The sequence below is a fragment of the Sinocyclocheilus grahami genome, unplaced genomic scaffold (assembly GCF_001515645.1).
Source record: "Sinocyclocheilus grahami isolate Dianchi unplaced genomic scaffold, SAMN03320097.WGS_v1.1 scaffold595.1, whole genome shotgun sequence".
NCBI classification, from domain to species: Eukaryota; Metazoa; Chordata; class Actinopteri; order Cypriniformes; family Cyprinidae; genus Sinocyclocheilus; species Sinocyclocheilus grahami.
This window is the reverse complement of record NW_015505774.1, coordinates 330,087-347,764: the sequence shown is the minus strand read 5'-3', so window position 1 is coordinate 347,764 and position 17,678 is coordinate 330,087. Positions and strand designations below refer to the sequence as shown.

At 40.8% G+C, this 17,678-nt stretch overlaps 1 protein-coding gene across 1 annotated transcript in view; it reads right to left on the bottom strand.

The window, feature by feature from the left end:
* The window catches only part of LOC107557246 (sodium- and chloride-dependent GABA transporter 2-like), a 50,593-nt gene extending 40,919 nt beyond the window's left edge, over window positions 1–9,674 (bottom strand). The window contains exons 1-3 of the mRNA XM_016240599.1: window positions 9,509–9,674; window positions 8,475–8,609; window positions 2,030–2,170 (exon numbers count right to left, since the gene is read on the bottom strand). Of these exons, the coding sequence (XP_016096085.1) occupies window positions 2,030–2,170; window positions 8,475–8,609; window positions 9,509–9,674 (442 nt within the window). The remainder of the gene's footprint in view (window positions 1–2,029; window positions 2,171–8,474; window positions 8,610–9,508) is intronic.
* Window positions 9,675–17,678: the final 8,004 nt, after the last annotated feature.

Sequence of the window (17,678 nt, the reverse complement as noted above, 5' to 3'; positions counted from 1 at the left end):
TGAGCACCTTTAAAGGCTCATGAACTGAGAAATCAAATTTCCCTGGATCTTTTGACATATAACAGATCAATGTCTAAAAGCATCCTGTAAGTTTCAAAACTCAAAACTTTCTTGTTAGTTTAAAAACAGCTTTTATTGAAAGCAAGCTCAGAAAATGACTCGTTTTGGAATGTGCCACTTTATGAAGTAATAGTTTGGCTGAGCACCGCTTCCGCAGGAGAAGATCTACGCCTGCTTCTACATCACGGTCTCTTTAGCACCGCCCACTGATACGCACTTGTAATAAGAGTGGAAATACTAGAGAGACACAAACACAGGATTACACTCCATCAACAGAACCAGACAGATGACATTACTAGATTACAAGACACTGTGTAGTAGAGATGTGCGCATCAGCTCAAACGTCACCCGAATCCGCTGCTTCAAACTCGCCACCCACTCGCACCTATATTTTTCTCTGATTTAGATATCCGACCCGCACCTGACTGTCACAATAAAATTATTCTAATTCTTAGTTTTACATGATGATATGATGAATTGATGGTTCATTTTTAACAGCAGATTCATGTTAGAGCTGGTCTGCGCATCACTACACATGTCTGCGGTGCATTACGGCTCCGACACGACCACAGGAGCTGATCACGGCCACGCAATGCTTGAGTTTATACCAGCCATGCCGCAGCACATTTCAGAAATGGCTCTCCGTGCTGCTTCGCTAAAGATAGTGTAATGGCCACTAGAGTATTTACGGTAGTTTTGTGGCAGAGGGACAACAGCGCCACAAAACTACCGGATCCTGGATCAACATTACTGTCCAAAAATATAGACTAAACCCAATCTCTACCCCTAAACCTAACCCTACCCATAATTTATTCTAAAAATCAGTGTGAAATGATAGCTGATTAAACAAGGGTGTAGAAGCACCTAACCCTGATCGTAAGCCTAAAACAGATATTTCCTGAAAAGTTATCCCTCAATTCTGATTGGTTAATTGGAATGTTGTTAATAATCTGATCTACCGACATTTGTCTGTCTTTATTTTATTTCCCCCCTTTTCTGTTTGTGTTCTGTCGGTTTCTTCCAGTGGGATTTTTCCTCATTCATCCCCATGTATGTGGACGAGTGTGTCGGCGCTTGAGGCATTTGTATTATATATTTGTATTAAAATGAAAATACACCATTTTCTCATCTCCCATGAATTACTCTCCTCCAGCACCACACAGCTTTCCTATCCGGGCTATTGAACATTTCAACTCGGTGTTACAATAGGCACAGTCTTTTTTGATGGACGCAGTGTCCAAGCTGCACATAACTGAGGATGTATTTTAAAGTTTTATCACCGTTCTATATTAAAGCACTGCTTTAATTGATGCTCTCACACACACACACACACACACACAAACATATAATAGTACAGCTCCTCTTTGTTTATTTTTTTTAATTATTTTATTATTACAGCTAACTACTTAACTGGGAACACTGGATAGCTTTCCTGAGGTAAATGCAACATTAAGTGACATTGTTCACAAGCTGTTTTAGTGGTATCTTTTTGCAGTTGAAACACTGACTGAGCGATTACGTGAAACATGATACATTTTGGTGAGTTACTTTCTGATGTTCATTCATGTTTATTTCACGCTATAACTTGTATTAAACATCGGTGCATCTCTAGTTTATATGTACTCCAGCTTTTACTCTACACAACAACTTTTAAAATACACTTAAAAGAACTGAAATGGACTAAAGGTCTAGAAAATGCTGGAAGATTTTTTAACATGTGGACATGCTCCTGTTGTGTGATGTGCTCTATGGGTGGGGAATGAGCACATCTCTGGAGTTCAGTCCTGAGTGTCAAGATGCTTGGATAATGGAAATGAACTGGGCCAAAATTCACCCTAAATCTTGGCCCGCTGCACTTGCATTAGCACATGGATGATGTGAGAGCACTGACACACTGGAGGAATGGCCTAGACCTGCAGGACCACACTGGGATCGTGAGGTATGTGTGTATGGGATGTGTGTATCACACCTGTGTTCCAGGTGTTGTTGCAGTGCGACCAGGGAAGCCGCGTCTGGAAGCTGCTGCACAGGTAGAAAAATGCCCAGGCCAGAATAACAATATAATACACACAACTGTGTAAGATCATCATCTGACTGGCGAAACCCAGACCTGAAATAGCAGAACGATCAAATCACAAACATAGAAACAAATAAAAGATGAATCAATCTAAAAATACAATGCACAAACTCAAATTCAAATAGTCTGAAAATAAAGTTGCATTCACAAATAAAATCCAAACAGACACACTTCTATCACATGCGGACAGACTTTGGGACTGTGCAACAGATTTATGTAGTCATGTCACTACATTAATGTGTAGTGATAGATTGGACTGCACCAAGTTTGAAAATGTTACTGTGCAAATGAGATTTCAAATTACAGCAGTGAGGAAGATTTTCAGTGAATAATAACTGAAGTTTGGGTCTGTTTTTAACACAACGGGGTTATTATAGTTATTAATTAAAACTAAAACCATAAAACAACACTTGTTGAAATAAGATGAAACAATATATACATATACATTTATTTAAATCATCCTACTTCCAGCAGTTTGTCTCTGTGCCTATAGAGCCCCCCTGTGTTCCCTTCAGCCTTAGTTCTTCCTTGTGTGTCCTTGTTAGCGTTATCCAGGTCACCTGTGCCTTGTTTTCCTCAGTGTATTTAAGCTGTGTATTTTTAACCTTGTTCCTCACTCGGTTTTTGGTGTTTCCTGCTGAGTCTTGCCAAGTCCTCCCAAGCTACCCCTAGTAAGAGAGTAAAGCTCTCACAGCACAGCCGATTTCGCCATTGAGTTTCGGACCATCGCGGCAGGGAGTGGATGGAACGATGAGGCGTTGAAGGTCTGTTTTCAGGGAGGGTTGTCTGAGCCCCTTCAAAATGAGTTAGCCAGCCGGGAACCAGCTGATGATCTCAAGTCCCTCATTGCGATGGCCATCAGCCTGGACAATCGCCTGAGAGAGCAGAGGGTGGCTCACCGCAAGGCATCTAAGTCCCAAGTTCCTATGAGCAGGTCTGGTTCCCCAGTTTGTGTTCCTTCGTCCAGGGCTTACCCAGTCCCTGAACAGCTCCATGACTCACCGGAGGACATGCAATTGGGTCATTCCAGGCTCTCTCCTAACAAGAGGGAACGTTGCCTCTACTGTGGTGCTTCCGGTCACTTTCGCTCCACGTGTTCCGAGCTCTCGGAAATGGTTCTCCCCACCCAGCTACAGGAGGGATGTGATGTGGAAAATTAGAGCTCCTCCTATTAACACCATCCTAACTGTTCCAGCCACTCTGTCCTCGGAGGGCCACCTGCATCCGGTCTGGGCCACCAGCATCTGGTCCAGGCCATGATCGATTCCGGCTAAGGAACTTAAGGTCCCTACCCAACTTCTTCCTCACCCCCAGGCAGTTACGAGATTGGACGGCAGACCTATGGAACTGGGCAGAGTAACAGAGGCCACTCAGTCCCTGTGAATTACCATCCTTGAACACCAGCAGGAGGAGACCTTCTATCTAATTGACTCTCTCAAGTTTCCTGTTATCCTGGGCCACCAATGGCTGCATAAACATAACCCTCGGATCGACTGGTCCGCTGGCACCATCCTGAGCTGGGGTTCCACTTGCCTAATTCAGAGTCCCTCAGCCCCTAGTTCCAAGTGTCTAGAGTCTGTCAACCTGGCTCGAGTTCCCAGTTCCTATCATCAGTTTAAGGCAGTGTTCACCAAGTCCCAGGCCACCTCCTTACCACCCCACCACCCCTACGACTGTGCTATCGATCTGCTCCCTGGTTCCTGCCCTCCCAGGGGTCGGATCTTCTCCTTGTCTTCCCCTGAGCGCACAGCTATGGATACCTACATAAAGAAATCCTTGGCAGCCGGCATCATCCGCACCTCTACTTCCTCTACGCCTTTCTACTTGGGGCAGGCTTCTTCTTTGTGGGGAAGAAAGACGGGGGTCTTAGACCATGTATCGATTACCGGGGCCTAGGCAAGATCACAGTTCAGAATCGATACCCCCTTCCTCTCATGGCCACTGCTTTTGAGCTACTACAAGGTGCTTCCATTTTTACTAAACTGGATCTATGCAATGTTTACCATCTTGTGCTGATCCGGCAGCGGGCGAATGGAAGACGTCCTCCAGAGACTCCTTGACAAACATCTCTATGTGAAGCCCGAGAAATGTGAGTTTAATGTCATCCAGGCTCAGTTTCTTGGGTTAATTATCACTCCGGGCCATGTGGAGATGGACCCGAAAAGGTTGAGGCTGTCCTTAACTGGCCCATTCCCACCACAGTCAAGGAGGTTCAACGCTTCATCGGCTTTGTTAACTTCTATAGGAGGATCGTGAAAAATTTCAGCTCTGTGGTGGCTCCCTTGACTGCGTTGGCCAAAGGTGGAGGAGTCAAAATTCACTGGGGTCCGGAGGCAGCAGGGGCCTTCCAGGATCTCAAGTGCTGCTTCACTTCCGCTCCCATCCTCTCTATCCGAGACCCAGGAAAACCTTTTGTGGTGGAGGTAGATGCCTCTGAAGTGGGCGTAGGGACCATCCTGTCACAAAAAAATTACACCCTTGCGCCTTCATGTCTTGTCGCCTGTCGGATGCCGAGCGCAACTACCCTGTCGGGGATCGAGAGCTGCTCACTGTAAAAATCGCTTTGGAGGAGTGGCACCATTGGCTTGAGGGGGCTCAACATCCTTTTCAGGTTCTCACGGACCACAAGAACCTGGAATATCTCCAGCAGGCTAAGCGGCTGAACCCTCGGCAGGCTCGATGGTCCTTGTTTTTTAATCGATTCCAGTTTCTCCTGTCCTACAGACCCGGCACCAAGAATGTTAAGCCAGATGCCCTGTCCTGAGCCTGTGGCATAGATTATTCCAGGATCAAGGATCGTCGCACCCCTTCAATGGGAACTGGAAAGGGTGGAGCGAGAAGCCCAAGCCCAAGAGCCAGATCCAGGAGGTGGTCCCACGGGACGCCTGTATGTCCCTCAATCTGCCCGGGCCCGGGTCTTGCAGTGGGGTCATGAGTCTCCCTTGACATGCCATCCGGGAACTGCTCGCACACTTGACTTCCTCCAGCGGCGGTTTTGGTGGCCGTCCATCAAGGAGGATGTTAAGGTCTATGTGGAGGCCTGCCCCGTGTGCAGCCAGGGGAAGTCCACACGTCAGCGACCTCAGGACTCCATCCCTTACCCGTTCCCCCCAGAGGCCATGGTCGCACCTTTCTCTGGACTTTGTCACGGGACTCACACCATCCCAGGGCAACACAGTCATCCTGGTGGTTGTGGACCGATTCTCTAAAGTCACCCGATTCATTCCTCTGCCCAAGTTGCCTTCGGCCAAAGAGACAGCAGAGTTTCTTATAAATTATGTCTTCCGGGTATTTGGAATTCCCTGGGATATTGTCTCCGACCGAGGGCCCCAATTCTCATCCAGGTTCTGGAGGGTCTTCTGCAGGCTTATTGGGCTCACAACCAACCTATCATCCGGGTACCATCCAGAGTCTATTGGCCAGACAGAACGGATTAACCAGGATCTGGAGACCACCCTGCGGTGTATGGCGGCCAATAACCCCACCTCTTGGGCAACCTACATCATATGGGCTGAATATGCCCACAACACCCTCCAGTTCTCAGCCTCTGGACTATCCCCCTTCGAATGCCAGTTCGGGCATATCCCTCCATTGTTTCCCGAGGAGGAGGCACAGGTTGGCGTTCCCTCTGCCCGACGTTTGGTCCAACGCTGTCGGCAGACCTGCAAGAAGGCTAGGTGTATCCTTCTTCAGACCTCCCAGTGATACCAATGTCAGGCTAACTGCTGCCGCCGGAAGGCTTCTAATTTCCAAGCCGGTCAAAGAGTCTGGTTAGCCACCAAGGACTTGCCCCTCTGGGTTGAATTGAGGAAGCTTTTTCAGAAATACATCTGACCTTTTCGCATTGCAAGGAAAATTAACCCTGTTTCCTATCGTTTGTTTCTTCACCGTTCCCTTAGAATTAACCCCACGTTTCATGTCTCATTGTTAAATCCTGTCTTGTCTTCTCCTTTTGCCCCCCCATGCAGACCCCCTCCACCTCCCAGAATCATCGACGGCCAGCCGGCCTACATGGTCCACCGGATACTGGACTCCCGGAGGGTTCAGAACTCACAGCAGTTTCTGGTGGACTGGGAGGGCAACAGGCCGGAGGAGCGCACCTGGGTTCCAGCCAAAGACATCCTGGATCCAGGTTTGATCTGGGAGTTTTGCACCCGGAGGTAGGGGTGTTCTGGAAGAAATGTCAGGAGCCGTTCCTAGAGAAAGGGGTCCTGTCAGCATCCTACTTACTATAGTTTGTCTTGTGCCTCTAGAGGTCCCCTGTGTTCCCCTCAGCCTTAGTTCTTCATTGTGTGTCCTTGTTAGCGTTATCCAGGTCACCTGTGCCTTGTTTTCCAAGTGTATTTTTCCCCTTGTTCCTCACTCAGTTTTTGAGTCGTTGCCCTGTGTTTCCTGCTGGGTCTTGCCAAGTCCTCCCAATCTACCCCTAGTAAGGTATCTTGAGTTTTTCTCCTTGGTTGTCATTGTTCTATTGTTTTGTTTTCTCCCCTCAGGGAGTTTTTATTTTCTCTTGTGGTTTTTACTGTTGTTAATACCTCGGTCTGAGAAGAACTTTTGTTGGATTATTCTTGCAAATACTTTTTTTAAATAAATCTTCATTTCCTGGGGAACTGCCTTGAGTGTTTTGTTTGGCTCCAACATTACAACTCCTGTAGCTTAGTGGTAGAGCTCTCAACCATCACACCAGAAACCCAGGTTCTAGCCCAGCTTGTGTCGTGCATATATATTATTCCAAGGAAACTCTTCTGATTTTCATTTAGTTTAAATTAAAGAACTAAATAAATAAATACATTTAAAATAAAAATTAAAACTACACAGACATTTAAAAAATACTAAAATATACAATAGTAAATACTAAAATACTAAAATAACAATGTCACACAGAGCATCATTAAAATAAAATAACCTTTAACTGAAATAAAACATTTAAAAAACCTCAGCTTATTTTATTCAGCTAGTTGCCAAAGCAACTTTTGTCATTTTTATTTATTTTAACTGTAAGTATTAAAATAATATATTTTTAAATACTAATGACAAAAACACGCAACAAAATTACAAAAACTTTAACTAATTTAAAATTAAAACGAAAACAGAAAAGTAATTTGACTTTTTAAGTCTTGGAATAAACTGCATTTGGATTAGTCATTTAGATTTTATCACAGCTGTTTGAAGCTTGACATTCTAATAAGCATCTTTAAAGGGGTCATATGTATCTCTTTGGAGTGTTACAAGCTCTTGGTGCATAAAGATTGGAGTTGCAAAGACTAAAGTCTCAAATCCAAAGAGATATTCTTTAAAAAATTTAAGAGTCAACCACGCCTATCTAAAAACAGCTCATTCTAACACGCTCCCACATGTCTACGTCACGATGTGGGAAGATTTGCATAACGCCGCCCAAATGTTCACGCAAAGAAAGAAGGTGTAACTTTGATTCTCGCTGCCGACGCCACCATGTTGTGGAGTCGCTGTGTGTTTCGTTGTGAACGTAAAACTACTTTGTTTGGCCTTCCAAAAGAGGACACAACTAGAAATCAGTGGTTAAGTTGTATTTACAACACTGTTCCGGAACAGTTCAACCCATATATTCAGATGTGTGCAACGCATTTTATGGAGGATGAGGACTGTTTCCTAGGAGAGTAGCCTACAATGCCAGTGTCTGTTTCTATAAAGTGGATAGTCTGGCACTTCTGACTCACAGCCTGTAAGTATGTTTTCACATTGAAAGAATTTGCCACTGATGATTCAAACGCGAGTTTTGAGCACTGTAGAGTAGCGCTTGTTGTTTGTTGTTTCTCCGATCACAAATTCAGACATAGTTTTATGTTTACGCAGCGCGATACGCAACGCAACTCATAAAAAGACAGTATAAGTCATTATAATCAGTAATTATGTCCCTACTGGATGCAACAAATGCCTCGTTTATAATGGGTTTTACTGGTTTTGTCTCATCGCGCTGGGACACGGCATCACAGTATGGTAAGGGGCGTAACATTTCCGTCACACGCTTGAGGTATTCGGCCAATCACAATGCACTGTATATGTGGCCAATCAGAGCACACCTCGCTTTTCAGAACGATGAGCTTTGTAAAAATCGATGCGTTTCAGAAAGGCGGGGCAAAGAGGAGAAACAATAATGTACACAATGTGGAAAATAATGTGCTTTTTTAACCTTAAACTGCATAAACACAATGCATTACACCAAATACACAAAATAATGTTCTTTTTAGCAACGTCATATGACCCCTTTAAACAAGAGTCAAACGGACCATCATGAGGGTGAATAAATGATGAGAGGATGTTCACTTTTGGATGCACGACTACTTTCAACCATTCAAACCTGCAAACAGAGGGCAGATTTTCATCCAGGCGCCGACTCCTCCCAAACTGGTGAACTGACCCAGAGCCGTCTCCAACAGGAAGAGAGGTACGCCACACACTACCAGGAATAACATGTATGGCACGAGGAACACACCTATCCTCAATAAACAGAGAGATGGAGGATTATAGGATTGATTTTATAAACAAAACACACAACAGCACAAGTCACGTGACTAAACTCAAGTCACCTTTATTTCTATAGCGCTTTATACAATACAGACCGCTTCAAATCAGCTTCATAGAAATAAACTGAAAAACAGTGTTAATGTCCTAAAATTAATCAATTATGAACCAACTTCAATTTCAACTGTAAAGCAGCTCTACAGAAGACAACAGAGTCATTATTCTGATCAATTCAGTTCAATAATAGTGTTGCAAATAATATGATGTTGCAAAGTTTATCATGAAACAAATTCAATTCAGTTACAGAGCAGCTGGAATATAAAATATTAAATAAAAAAAACAAAACAAAATTTAATTTTTATGACCCCTCTTTATCAGTGTTATTTTATTTTTTTAAAATATTTTGAATCCTATTTTATTTTTATATTTTCAACTTAGTTTTCATTTTAATTTGAGTACATTTAGTTTCAGTTTAAGTAATTTTGTTGTGTGCTCTCGTCATCGACATTTGTCTTGACTTTTTCATTTTAAAGTAAAATGTGTTTTTTTTTCTCTATTATGAATGCATTATGTTTCTATGTGTTGTGAATAAGCTGTATGTGTACTGTATGTGATACGTCCTGTAAAGACAAAATTCCCTGATAATGGATAATAAAGTGTTTAAAATTCTAATTCAAAATATTTGTATTATTTGTATCCCATCTTTTACTCTACAAAATATCTTTTAAAATATACTTTCAAATTATTTTCATGCATATGCCATATAAAATATAAAAGTATACTTTTTGAGGACACTGTATCTCAATCAAGCATGATATGAATATTATAAACTAAAGACAGAATGCATGACTAGAGTGCTGAATGTCTCACCTCCTCCGTTCTTGTAACACAGATATGGGAATCGCCACACGTTACCCAGACCAATAATCTGTCCAGCAACAGCAAGCAGAAACTCAGCTTTACTAGCCCACTGACCGCGATCCTGCAGACTGCTGTCCTCCGCCTGACCTCTGACCCTCAGAACCTGTGAACACATGACTGGCTGCAGCAGACACATATGCAGACGCAGACCTGCAGATGCTCACAGAACCAGTGCATGACAGGAAAATGTCATAAATGAGACACACAGCATTTAACTTACAGCATGGTGTTACAGTAATTTTATGCTCTGCTGGACATATCGACCACACTTGTTGACCTGCCTCCTGTGTGTGTGTGTGTTACCAAAGAAGTTTAGGGAGGGGGTGTCCCTAAATAGGCACCAATGAGAGCAGCACATTCAGCAGGAGTGACTGCTATCATGTCAGTTATAACCAGTACAACACTTTACTATGGTAACTATATATATATATATACAGTATATGTGTGTGTGTATGTGCTTGTGTGTGCGAACTGAGACACTATCACAATTAAAAATAGACAAATTAAGTCCACTTTAAATTCTAAGTAAAGAGTTTGCATTGACTTGGTCACTGAAAAGTGGTCCCCAGCTAACAGGGATCGTTCTCACAACTTCCACTAACATTTTTTTAAAGTTATACAAATGTTAGGACTAAATGTTCTTAATGTTTATGGAATGTTCATATAACTTTAATATTTGATATATGTTCTCATTAGATTGAGAGAAAACATTCTTGGAACAACATTCCCAGATGTTATTTGTATTTTGATGAACATTTGAAGAAACATTTTTGTAATCTTTAAATAACATTATCATGAGAAGCTGAGAATTTTAACATTCTTAGAATATCAAAAATAAGTGTTCAAATAACCCTATAATTTTGGTGAAAATAGTTAGTAGAACATTATAAGAAATGTTTTTGTAACCTTTAAATAATTTTATAATCAAGACAAGAAAACCAAACATGTTCTTTCAATATACATATATAAAAAAGTGTTGAAATAAGCTTATATTTTGCGTGAAAATAAAGTTAGTAGAATTTTGTAAGAAACGTTTTAGTAACCGTTTTTGTAATGTATATTTAAAATCACAACAACAAAACTGAACATTTCAATGTTTTAGAAACATTTCAAAACAATGGGTCTCATTCACTAAGCATGCGTATGCACAGATTTGTGTGTGAAACCTGTGTATGAAAAAAAAAATCATAATTCACTAAAAACCTTCATGCTAAAATTTATTTTAAATTTACGAAATAATATAGGAACAACTGAAAGCACACATATGCAAAAATGCTCTGGTCAGACTTAAAAATCGGTGTAAAACTATATATTGCATGTTCACAGAATAACACACACACACGCACACACACACACACACACACACACACATATCTTCCAGCATTTTCTAGACTTTCAGTCCACGTCTGTTCTTCGAAGTATATATTTAAAAGTTGTTGTGTAGAGTAAAAGATGGGATATTATATTATATTCAGTACCGTCACAAGGGCTATGCCAAGTGTGCGACCGCACAAGGCCTCGTGCCTCTAGAGGGTCTCGCTCCTGGCCTGCACTTTATGTAGTTTATGTCTAATTTTTATTTCTGTTTTTCCACCCATTTTGGCCTTTCAAAGACTAAAATAGTCATAGCTGATAGACAGTATAAGAATCTGTGTATAAGAATGAGTAAAGCTGTTTGTTGTTAGGATGACAAACAGTTTTAAAAGTTAAACTTTTAGGCTTGTCTGCCTCAGTGGTCCAGCAGTGCTCATCAATGTCAAAATGATTGAGATGGCCAAATAAATCAAAGAAGGCGGGTCTTACTGTCACTGTCACAATGCAATGAGAGTTTGTGGAAAGATGTAAGTAGTACTGTTTAAGAAAACTGTTTTACGATAGAAATGTTCAGCGACCGACAGTAATAGACTATCTTGTGATGCAAACTACTCAACTTTTTATGAAATTTCGCAGTTTTGAATTGAAAATATGTGATCATGAATGTACAGTGGGGAAAATAATTATATGATCCCCTGCTGATTTTGTAAGTTTGACCACTTACAAAAAAATTAAGGGTCTATAATTTTTATGGTAGGTTTATTTTAACGGATAGAGACAGAATATCAACAAAAAAAATCCAGAAAAAACACGTTATATATATAAAGTATATATATATATTTATATATTATATAAAGGTTATAAATTGACTTGCATTTCAGTAAGTAAAATAAGTATTTGATCCCCTACCCACCAGCAAGAATTCTGGCTCCCACAGATTGGTTACGTGCCCAAGTGGAACACAGATTAGTCCTGTCACTTTAATAAATTACTCCTAATGTCATCTTGTTATGAGTATAAAAGAAACCAGTCCATAGAATGTGTATCTTCAATTCAAACCTCTCCCACCACCATGGGCAAGACCAAAGAGCTATTAAAGGACATCAGAGACAAGACTGTAGACCTGCACAAGGCTGGAATGGGCTACAAGACCATCAGCAAGAAGCTTTTTGAGAAGGAGACAACTGTTGGTGTGAATATTCGGAAATGGAAGAAATACAAAATAACCATCAATCGCCCTCTGTCTGGTGCTCCATGCAAGATCTCGCCTTATGAGGAAAGGATGGTCATGAGAAAGGTGAGGGATCAGCCCCGAACTAAACAGGAGGAGCTTGTTAATGATCTTAAGGCAGTTGGGACAACAGTCGCCAAGCAAACCACTGGTAACACACTACGTTGCAATGAGTTGAAATCACGCAGTGCCCGCAAGGTCCCCCAGCTCAAGAAGGCACATGTACAGACCCGTCTGAACATCTAAATGATTCAGAGAAGGTTTGGGAGAAAGTGCTGTTGTCACATGAGAACAAAATTGAACTCTTTGGCGTCAACTCGACTTGCTGTGTTTGGAGGGAGAGAAATGCTGACTATGACCCCAAGAACACCATCCCTACAGTCAAGCATGGAGGTGGAAACATTATGCTTTGGGGCTGTTTCTCTGCTATGGGTACAGGATGACTTCACCGCATTGAAGGACCGATGGACAGGGCCATGCACCGTAAAATTCTGGATGAGAACCTCCTTCTCTCAGCCAGAACACTGAAGATGGGTCATGGATGATGTGTCTTCCAGCATGACAATTACCAAAAATGCCACCAAGGCAACAAAGGAGTGGCTCAAAAAGAAGCACATTAAGGTCATGGAGTGTCCTAGCCAGTCCCCAGACCTTAATTCTATAGAAAATCTGTGGAGTGAGCTGAAACTTTGAGTTGCCAAGAAACCGTAAGAATTTAGAGAGAATCTTTAAAGAGGAGTGGAACAAAATCCCTCCTGAGATGGGGGCAAATCTGGTGACCAACTACAAGACACGTCTTACCTCTGTGCTTGCCAACAAGAGTTTCTCCACCAAGTTTTGCTTGGGGATCAAATACGTATGTGACTCACTGAAATGCAAATCAATTTATAACCTTTGAACAGTGTTTTTTTTCCTGGATTTTTTGCATGATATTCTCTCTATCCGTTAAAATAAACCTACCATAAAAATTATAGACCCTTCATTTCTTTGTAAGTGGGCAAACTTACAAAATCAGTAGGGGATCAAATAATTATTTTCCCCACTGTAAATCATAAATGAACGTGACAGGAGACGTTTGCATTTTCGACTATTAGACATACGAATAAGAGTGAATGTGCACATTTTTAAATATAATATTATTTTCAAATAGTGTAAATTGAGTACTTCATTTGAAGAGTTCAGATGCAAAAGCCTCTAAGTGCCATTTTTAAAAGTTAACATTTTTATCAGGCTCCTATGTGTAGGTTCAGTAATTTCACTTTAATGGCAATGAATCATTTATTTTCTTTCCCATTAAAGTAAAATAACTGAACATAAACATAAGAGCATGAGAAAATTTTAGATGGCACTTAGAGGCTTTTGCGTCTGATCTCTTCATAAATAACTACAAACCTAGAACTTATTTTAGAATTCTTATTTACTTATTTAATTGCTTTATTATTATTATGCAGTAGATCTTACAATTCTTATGAGCGTGTGCGTGACCGTGATTCCTGCGCAAGCTTGTCAGTGAGCACGGCATCACAATCGATCAGATGCGTGTTAAAGTTGCATTTGCTATAGCAACCATACACCCCTCTCCCTTGCGACGGCCCTGATTATATCATATATGGGCCGATTATATCCTGTCAATCAAAAGGGGGTGGGAAAAACTTGGCAGACTGCATCTCATACTGTGTGGAAATCTCTTGAATTTAGGGCTGTCAAAGTTAACATGATTAACGTGAAAGTTTATTTGTATGGCGCTTTTCGCGATACAAATCGTTGCAAAGCAGCTTTACAGACAATTAAGTTTCGACAATATATTTAGTAGTAGCTTGTCAGTGGTGACTATGTCAAATTGATGTTCATATGGCAGAAATGTACGGTAAAATTCAGTTAATGACGTAATCTAACAGACGATGAACACTATTAACAGCAATGTGTCATGAATCCAGTCTATGAACTTCCGTTTGTTCACCACAAGAGGTCATTATCCACCACATGGACTCTCACACTACACAGACTGTCACACTCACCCTGGACTTCAGTTCCCACAATCCATTTCACTCTGATTACACACACGGCTGCAGCCAATCACACACCCTACATAAGCCATGGACTTCCTCTCTCTCACTGCCGACTATTGTTTAGCACTTATCACTTTTCCAGCGATAGCTACTTTACAGAGCCATTCCAAGTTTTCTGAGTCTAGCCTTAGTCTTGTTCATAGTCTGTTTTCCTGTGTTTGTACTCTAGCCTGTTTTCTAGTTTTGCCTGTTCTCTTCCTGCCCTGAACGATTTTGCCTGTGTTGGATTTCCCCTCTCGTCTCGCCCTGTTTGGGATCCTGTTTACCTCTCGCCTGGACTATCGCTTGTGTTTCGGATTACCCTGTTTGGACATTGTTCGCCGGAGATCGACTATGCCCGTTTACTGGACTACTCTTGTGTCTTTCCCACGTTATAGCTGTTTGCCATTGTTTGACCCATGCCTGTTATTTGACCACGTTTTGAAAATAAAGCCTTGCATATGGATCCGCACGTCTCTTTCGCCCCGTTACACAATGATTATATGTTGCAATCAAACTTGTAGCAAAATTATGTGGTTAGGTAGCTTATGAAATAGAGATTTATAATATTTTTGTAACAATAAACTTTAGATTACAAGTTTGTCAGGGGCATATTTTTACCTGTTGCCAAATAGTCGCTGATGAACTGAAGTTGCAAGAAACACTATCCACACTACAGAGTCAAAAAACAGCTTGAATAAGAAGCCGAAGACACCAAAAATGTGACACAATGGCACAAGATGAATCTCAGTAAACCCACAAATGTGAAATGTTCTTCTCTGTGTTTGAAATTCAACACTATCACCTGAACTTGAAGTCCGATTAATTTTAGTGACTGTTCACTTCACTTAGTTCGGACAGTTCACTTCAGTGAACAGAATCCAAAACTGATTGAACAATACGAGTCAATCAAGTGAAATAATATTTATTAAATATAGCATTGCTGCATTTTTTGATGTAATGTTGTTTATGTTATAACCACTGTGTTCTTTCAAAAAATAATGATTTGTTCAGAAATTGTATTCAACTTAAAATTCTGTCATCATTTCCTCAGCACATTTACAAGTGCTCCCCAAATACCTTACAATGCCAAAAAAAAAAAAAGAATGACGAATTGTCATTTCCATATGGCAAATACCCAAATATATTTCAAAATGTATTTCAGGGGCAAGAAAATACATTTCCAATCTTGGAAAGAAAAGCTTACTACAGATCAAAACTGACTTGTAATGTTTGTGTTTTATTACATGTTATTGACAACAAATGGATTTTTTCTTCAAATCTGACATTCGTGAATAAAATTTGTTCTAAAAATATCTTTCTTTTATTTTTAAATACATTTTTTTAAATATAAAAAAAATGGCTAAAAGCATATTGGCAATAAATATATATATGTAAACATATTTCTGGCCTTTTTTATTTGGAAATGTATTTGAAAAAAAATTAAAAATAAATAAATAAATATATACAGTATATATATATATATATATATATATATATATATACGTATATATGTATATATTTCTGTCATGACAGCTCTCGGAAGGATTGGTATGGTAATGTACACGACAATGTTAATGTATTTGGTCTTGGCGGAATAGATCTGCTACGCTGCTGCTGCTGCGGCAGAGCAAGTACCGAGACTTGCTACTGCCAATACATCCAAAACATGCTGCTGTGAGCATATAAGAAATATTGCTGCTGCAAATATAACATACATGAAATAACCCCCCACAAAGCAGGAGACATAGAAGGGACAATACAAGCCAAAACAAGAACAAAACAACCCCAATAAGCAGATCTATCGCCAAGACATATGAACTGCTGCTGCTCCAAAGAGCCATGTGAACTGCATGTATTACTATCTATGCGTGCCTGGGCTACCACGCCGACCGGCTTAACGCTAGTGGGCTATGACTATGTTAGCCTGGGCTACCACTCCGACTGGCTTAACTAATTAGACGCGCACTATGTGTAATGTTTAATTAACAAAATGGATATATGTTGTAATCCGATAGATAAGAGCCCAGCACCCACCTGAGCAAATATCATAATTTAGTCATTTGATAACTGTTGTTACTTTCTCCACTTCATCAGTCCCAGCGGCAGCGTAACAGCTTGTTAATTCATGTTCGTGCAATGATGAGCTGGACAAAGTACTCGATGCATGCCATTTTACTCAATGCTACAGTGCACAAAAACCCCTTGGTGGATTGACCTTAATGAACTGAAATAAAAGCAGAATATAAATGTTTTTTCTCCGTTTTCTGAATTACACAGCACAGCGAGAGCACACGTCGCATGAGCACATTTCTCCGAACTGCACAACCCATAATGCATTTCACTCGGAAATAACTGTTACAGCCATAGATAGTGATCTTCAGCGTCTCCCGCAACACTGTCATTGATATGACTGCGATAAGCGCGTGCTTCTGACGCTGCGTGCAGCTGAAATCAACCACACATTCATCACAATGAAACATCGACTTTAGAAATAGCGAACGTGAACACTGGGATAATCGCCGATGTATATGGCGATCCCCCGTTGAAATGTATACACACGAATGCTTATTTCACACAGCACAGCGAGAGCACACGTCGCATGAGCACATTTCTCCGAACTGCACAACCCATAATGCATTTCACTCGGAAATAACTGTTACAGCCATAGATAGTGATCTTCAGCGTCTCCCGCAACACTGTCATTGATATGACTGCGATAAGCGCGTGCTTCTGACGCTGCGTGCAGCTGAAATCAACCACACATTCATCACAATGAAACATCGACTTTAGAAATAGCGAACGTGAACACTGGGATAATCGCCGATGTATATGGCGATCCCCCGTTGAAATGTATACACACGAATGCTTATTTCACTTAACCTGTTTCATGTCCATTACTATCGGCGTGTCCTCAGAGCTGTTTCTACCACACATGCTCTAATCTATCTATCTATCTATCTATCTATCTATCTATCTATCTATCTATCTATCTATCTATCTATCTATCTATCTATCAGGATTAGTTTAGTTAATTTAGTTCAACTTGATGTGCCACTATAACTAAAACTGAAATAAAAATTACTAAAAACTACATAGACAAAGTAAAATTTACTACATTTTATTCCAGTAAAATTTTCCGTAAAAAAACAAATAAATTATATATATGCAGGTCACCTTTTTCCGTTCTTATTGGATTATTACAGAAAAACTTGTCACATTCCCATGGTGCACCCCTGCCAGGCTCTAACAGGCACTAGCGTGGACTCTAACAGGCACTAACGTAGGTTAGACAGTTTAATGAGAAATGCTAATCATAGCCAGACCACAAAAACTAATCAGGCCGGAAGAACCAACTGTATGGAGGTGTAACAGTGAGTGGCGCTTAATGGTGAGAAGTGCACTTTACAGACGATTACTGTGATTTATACTTCACTGCATCGAGCTGAAGTCTGCCATTGTTCTGCTGCAGGTAAGCATTACTTTTTTTCCAGAAAAGACACTACCCAGATAACAAGGAACATTC